General features: G+C 36.0%; 1 protein-coding gene across 1 annotated transcript in view; it reads right to left on the bottom strand.

Annotated features, from left to right (window-relative positions):
* Nucleotides 1-6,355, bottom strand: part of LOC129753627 (uncharacterized) — a 7,985-nt gene extending 1,630 nt beyond the window's left edge. The window contains exons 1-2 of the mRNA XM_055749460.1: nucleotides 6,159-6,355; nucleotides 21-6,082 (exon numbers count right to left, since the gene is read on the bottom strand). Coding sequence (XP_055605435.1) covers nucleotides 21-2,805 — 2,785 coding nt within the window. The 5' untranslated portion in view covers nucleotides 2,806-6,082; nucleotides 6,159-6,355. The remainder of the gene's footprint in view (nucleotides 1-20; nucleotides 6,083-6,158) is intronic.
* Between the last annotated feature and the right edge of the window lie 799 nt (nucleotides 6,356-7,154).

The raw sequence follows: 7,154 nt of genomic DNA, 5'->3' as shown, positions 1-7,154 counted from the left end.
AAGCTCGCAACATCTCAAACATGTACGGGCAAATTTTTTAACTTGAGACCTAATTTTGAGAATTCTGTGCCGCTGATTCAAGTTGTTAATAATCGTCTCAGTGCCTTGGTGCCCATTCGCAATATGATACATCTTTATTAACAGGTTCGTGAAATGATGATTGTCCGGAAGAATAACAGGATTATTCACTTCGAAAGGCTGGCTGCTATCTTGAACTCGTCCTCGCATTCTGATAATGCCCTCATGAAGAAAAGGTGAGTATGCGAATAAACGGCTAGTTCGTTTGACGAAATCCTGCTTTTTGAGAAGAACCAGCTCTTCACCGAACGCTTCAGCTTGAACTTTCTGATACAACATCATTCTTGCTTGGTTGATATCATTCACGTCGATTGAAAATCTTTCAGGTTTTTCTGACTTGGGTAGCGCTAAAATTTTAAGCATTTTCAAGTAATATGCTGTACTTCTCGTTAGGCGATTAAAATCTGAGAAGCGTGTTATATCAGGAAGATCAAAACATTTTTGGGTGGATATTTGTAAACAAATTAGCAAATTATCCTCTACTTCTATATCAGCATTGAAATTAATTGCTTCTTCGTTAGTCAGTGTTAAGGTTTCTTGTTTTGGCCAGTGTTCCTGATCAAAACGCAAGAATTCCGGACCGTTCAGCCAAATATTCATATTGCAGAACATCGAATTCTTGGTGCCAAAATCAGCAACGTTCAAGTTTGATGGAATCCATTTCCATAAATCGGAATTGTGCCCGTTCTCTTTTATCTTAGTGACTCGGGATCCTACGTATGCAGTTAACTTCTGTGTCGAGTTTAACCATCCTAAACAAATTCTAGAATCTGTCCAAAAATGAACTGATGTTATTTCTATTTTTAGCTCATCCTGAATAGTCTTCACCATCTGACTACCGGTTACACAGCTTTGTAGTTCAAGACGGGGAACAGTTTGTGCCTTCAGAGGAGCTACTTTTGATTTGGCGATGATTAAAGCTACGTGAGAAACGTTCCGGATTCTATGTACCATATATACAACACAAGCAAAAGCTTTGTCACTTGCATCACAAAATGCATGCAGCTCAACTGCACCAACAGATGACAGTCGTGGAAAATAATATCTTGGAATTCTCACCTCGCCTATCTGACCTATTTGCTCTAGCCATCCATTCCAATTTGTCATAAGACCATCTGGAATATCATCGTCCCAATCGATTTGCAGGCGCCATAAATCTTGGAAAAGGATCTTCAGATGAATGGTTATCGGACCAAGGACACCTAGAGGATCGAAAATACTCATCATGAACTTGAGCAGCTGTCGTTTAGTGATGACTTTTGAGGTTGGCAAGTTCGAGAACTTTAACGGGAACACAAATTCATCACTTCGGAGGTCCCACTTCAGACCGAGCACTCGGCACTCTTTCTCATCAGCAGCTTTCAAAGAGGAATCGATGGACTTCATCACAGCTACGGAGTTGGAAACGAATTTCACAAGTTTAAAACCACCTTGTCGATGTGCCTCGATGACGTTGTTTATCAATTGGATGGCCTCACCTTCGGTATCGCGACAATCAAAATAGTCGTCCACATAATGCTGACACAAAGCCGCCTCTCGCACTCCTGGTAGTGCTTCATCAAGTCTATTTGCATTAAAATTTTTAATGTACTGCGCTATACAAGGCGAAGATACAGCACCAAAAATCATCGCTTGCATGACGTACACATCAGGGGCCTTCTTGCGTTCCATTCCTCGCCAAAAGAACCTTTGCGAGTTCTGATCCTCAGGTCGAATGCGCACCTGATGAAACATTTCCTGAATATCAGCCATAAATGCAATCTTGTTTCTTCTGCCACGCATCAGGACCGCAATAAGTGGAGGAACCAAATCAGGACCTTTAAGAAGCAAGTCATTTAAAGAGAAACCGTTTGACTTTGCTTTTGCATCCATGACCAATCGGAACTTTTTAGCACTGCAAACGCTAAAGTGTGGCAAATACCAGGTGTTAGGTGTTTCGAGCAATTCAGGACCGGTCAGTTTACGCGCGTAGCCTTTTTGTAGATAGTCTTCGATTTTGTTGCAATATTGATCTGCAAATTCGGGATCTGCATCCATCTTTTTTTCCATCACTTTCAAACGACGCAACGCCTGTGGTTTGCTGTCAGGAAACGTGAAGTGATTGAACTTGTACAGCTGACCTACCTCATAACGATCGCCGATGCACTTGATGGTACGGTTCATAATATCTACTGCTCTCGTATCCTCTTCAGCCATTTTAGGTGACTGAGTTGTCATCCCAAAATTATCAACAGCGTACATAGTTTTTATTAAATCAGTCAACTCCATGTCTTCAATCGAACATAGTAAAACATGAGGAATCTCAATGCATTCTGCAACAGGTTGAATTTCTCCATGGACTGTCCAACCCAAATGACATCGAGTGAGCTGTAATCCTCGAATCGAATACTGGATGGTTTTCAGAGGAACAATTAAACCAGCATTATTTGAACCGATCAGCATACGAGGAGTTGCATTTTCGATAACTTTCAGCTTTTCTTCGTCTAACAGAGGATACAACTGACGAATCTGAGCTAAGTCGAAATTCATTTGCGAAAGCTTCATGTTCTTGATCGTCCTAACGTTATTCATCTTGTGCCAGACTGCCTGATCAGAAGGTCCAGATATTTGCAGAGAAATGATCATCGATGTGTCGTCTGTATGCGTGATTCCGTTGGTCCAACGGTACGAAATTGGAGAAACTGTACCCTGCAAATCCATTTCCTTAGCGATCGAAGAATCTAACATGGTCAGCGATGATCCTTCGTCGAAAAGTGCAAAAACTTCTTCAGTTTTAGTTTTACTACGGATGCGCACCTTTCCTACTCGAAGTATTGTGTTACAACCTGTAGTGACCTTCCTCTAACCCCGCGTTAAAACGTGACTATCTTTGCCAAATTTAGTTTATAGAATGATCTCTCCCTTGTTGTTGTTGTTGCATGCACGCTTCACTTTAAAACCGTCCCTTTGTCAATACACGAACGGAAATTAAGCTTCAATTTTGAATTGTAAATAATAGTTTGTTAAACCCTTTTACTTAAATTCCAGATATTTCCACATTTGCTTATTTTTCATTATTATTAAAACATTCGAAATCATTTTAACTGTAAATCAGCTCTCATTTCCTTACTAACCCTTGCTATAACTACCACATTCGCCTTCTCCTGTACTCTAATCAAAACTTTTTGTTGATTCTTCTTACTATAGTGACGAAATATAATGAAAAAGGATCGTAGAAGTATTTAACCGGCAGGAAGAGTAAAATAAGCTCAAACGATTTTATCTTTCACCTTTTCAATGAAAAAGCTATTGTTTTTTTTTTATTTCCAGGAAATGTTTATTATCGCCTATATTTAAATCAGCAGTGCTCTTAAAAGTTGTTATTTTTTCAATCATTTATAATTTGCCGTTATTTTAAGGTTTTTTTTAAGTAGCGATCGATTGTTGTGTTTATTAGATTCATGATTTCTAGCATGAATTGAAATGAACATGACCCCTCGCATATTTTCTTTTGATTGATTTCTTTGATCAACGTTATGTACCATTCAACTCTTTGTTCGACGCTTTTCATCATTTCACTCTTTATTTAACGTTTTTCATTATTGTATTTCATTTCATAACTCAATCATGATCCGATTCATCACGCATCAATCGAACTGAACTGAACCTCTCGCAAGTTGTTTTTTTTTTTGCATTCTTTATTGATTTTCACTACAAACATTCAACCTTAAATTCAACGCCTTTCTTATCATTCAACTCTTTATTAAACTTTTTTTTTTCTTTAATTTTATTTTCTAACTCAATTTGATCAGTGACTCAAAAAAAAAATTTTTTTTTAGCTTTCTTTATTCTATGCATTTTGCCATTCAGCTTTTTATTCGACTCTTTCTTATCATTCAATTCTTTATTCGACATTTTTCATCTTTGCATTTTATTATCTAATCCATAACCCATCACTTGACCTGTCACAAGTTGTCTTTTGATTGCTATTTATCATTGCATATCATATCATAACTCAATCATAATCCGATTCATGACCTCTCGCATGAATCGAACAGAACTTGACCTCTCGCAAGTTGTCTTTTGATTGTTATCTATCATTGCATATCATTTCATAATTCAATCATAATCCGATTCATGACCTCTCGCATGAATCGAACTGAACTTGACCTCTCGCAAGTTGTCTTTTGATTGTTTTTTATCATTGCATGTCATTTCGTAATTCAATCATAATCCGATTCATGACCTCTCGCATGAATCGAACTGAACTTGACCTCTCGCAAGTTGTCTTTTGATTGTTATTTATCATTGCATATCATTTCATAATTCAATCATAATCCGATTCATGACCTCTCGCATGAATCGAACTGAACTTGACCTCTCGCAAGTTGTCTTTTGATTGTTATTCATCATTGCATATCATTTGATTATCAGTCATAATCCGATTCATGACCTCTCGCATGAATCGATCTGAACTTGACCTCTCGCAAGTTGTCTTTTGATTGCTTATTTATTCAACGCATTTCATCATTCCACTCTATATTCAACATTTTCCATCATTGCATTTCATAACTAAATCATTACTCGATTCATGACTTTTCGAATGAATTTATTGCTTCCTTTATTCCACATTATTCATCGTAGCATCTCAAAAAATAACTCATTCTAGTTAAATTATTCGAAACGAGTTTTATTTTAATTATTATTCTATTCATGCATGTTGGACATGCAAATTTTCACGTCATCTTGGTTTCCCTAATTAACTGTCAAGTGATAAACCGTCATCCAATCCGTGATCAACCAAACCTTTAATTAGATAATAGTCATTTGACCAACATAACCTCAACCTCTCTAATAAGTGACTGAAACGTACTTTTAGTGAACCTTTGACTTCCTTCTTTTCTTATTTTTTTTTTTTAATCAGACTTCATCGAAACGCCCTACTTTGGTTTAATCCGTTGCCCGTGAAAAAGACTCTCGAAGTTTTATTGTTAAACAGATAAACGATCTGAAAATCTGTCTGACATTCAATGCACAGCTAGTTGTACCGAGTGTATTCCTTTCAACTTTGTGTAAGTAAGAAAAGGGTCGTTAAAGTTATTTTACCTTGATGTAATGTAATGTACATTGCAAAAGATTCATTCAATAATCGAAGAGAGATCAGTTATTATAATTGTAATTTCAATTTAATACAATTTCATCATACACATTGACGACGTGGTCACCTTCATTCATGATGATCAAAATTCCAAGAGGCATGTTTGCAAAAGTGATTCTCTTATTCCTTGCTGATTAGGTTCAACATCACTTATAAGTACCGCATTTAAGAAGTTTGATAACAGAGTTATCGATAAAAATATTTTAATCTAAATTTTTTTTTTTTTAAGACGCACCTGTTAGGTAGATCGTTTTGCTTGCTGTGCCTGTGACGTCCTATCAAATCAAATTGCTTTGTTCACACAAGAGATATTTGCTCCTATTCCCCTTCAGTTTATTTTAAGAAACAAACCATTTGTTGCTACCCCTAGTATTCGGCAACCTTAGTGGCGTGATTACCGATCGACCGATTATAAGTTTGTTACTTAGTCGGTTTAAATAATAATCACATACATTAATCTACATTTCTCAAGTTCGGATAGTGGTTCGTAGTATCACTCTGCTTTAGTTAGAGTTTACTTTTTTTAAGAAAGACCTCCTCAGGGCATTCTGAGCATCATTTCTCAATCAACTTCTAAATATTCACCAAATTTTATTTTTATCAGGTTGAAAAACTTGAAATTAAGAGAAATTGACCTAAAAATAAAAATATTTAAACCAGAATTGGTTGAAACAGGTACATACCAATATTATCATTTTCTTCAACAGACAGTTCCTGATAGAACTGTGGCAGTAGTGCTCGAACCCGACATTAAGGAAAGTACCGATGTTTTCAAAACTTCCGCACTATAACTAATCAGATTGTTTGGTGTAAATGTTTCTCCTGCATCGCGTTGAATCGCATTATCACAAACGTAAAACGTAAAACCTGCAAAGAGAATCGATGCGACGAATTTTGATCACTATCGTCCTAAATGGTTTTAGCATTAAGTGCGTAGACTTACCGCTACATGCAAATATCCATTTCCATATCTTTTAAGCTTCTATCCATTTTCAATTTTCTGTATATGTGAACGGAGGTAGTAATTAAATAGGGAAAGAATAACTCTACGTTCCTTTCTTTTCATTTTCAAAAACATAATTGATTGTAAACAGAAAAAAACCACCAAACACTCCAGTAGATGGATTCTGGTAACTGGTATCATTTGTACACCGAGATAAAAAGAATGGTTTTTTTTTTAATTCGCGTATAAATTTTAGAAACTTACTAATAAAGTAGCGTTTTTTTTAAATTTTTATGTGCTTGTTTTACAACCTTTCATTGTAGTCCTTTTTTAAAAAAGTGTTATTTAGTCATATATATATTTTTAATGCAAGCGATGTTTAGACTGAACATTAAAATCATGGTTTTCATGATTTTTTTAACATGGAACTAAATTGTTTTATTTTTCGATAGATGTAAGTTTCTAATAGCTAAATTCTATTTTGATAATTCACAAGCCTGTATTTGATCGGTTGAGTTAATCACGATAAAGGCCACTCGAAACAATTCTCCTGGGTATTATTTGGATTCATGTACTTCTTAAACGGATGAGTATAAATTTTGCTTTTGTTTCGCATCTCATGTAAATAATATTAGTTTTTTTTTTACAGTGCATAATTTGGTTGGAGATGGATTCGAAGTATGAAATTCGATGAATTCACTCGCACACACAAACATCAACATTCTCAATTTTACTTTTTTTTTGTCATCTCGTCGTGGTCGTCCCACAGATTAAACAACTTACCGTTCAATTATTTCCAAAAAGGCCGTGCCCTGCGTACTTACAATTTCACACTTCCCTTTTATTTGATGCCACAAACTTCTCGAGAACTCACGCCGTAAACAGTAAATTTCGCATAATTTAAAGAATTCCTTTTGAATTGTTGCCAGCTCTGGTATCAATTTAAGGGCTGGTTAGGTTCGCTGTTGGACTGCGCCATTGTAGTGACCTTCCTCT

The sequence above is a fragment of the Uranotaenia lowii genome, chromosome 3 (genome assembly GCF_029784155.1).
Source record: "Uranotaenia lowii strain MFRU-FL chromosome 3, ASM2978415v1, whole genome shotgun sequence".
Taxonomy (NCBI): domain Eukaryota; kingdom Metazoa; phylum Arthropoda; class Insecta; order Diptera; family Culicidae; genus Uranotaenia; species Uranotaenia lowii.
This window is presented reverse-complemented; position numbering and strand designations above follow the sequence as displayed.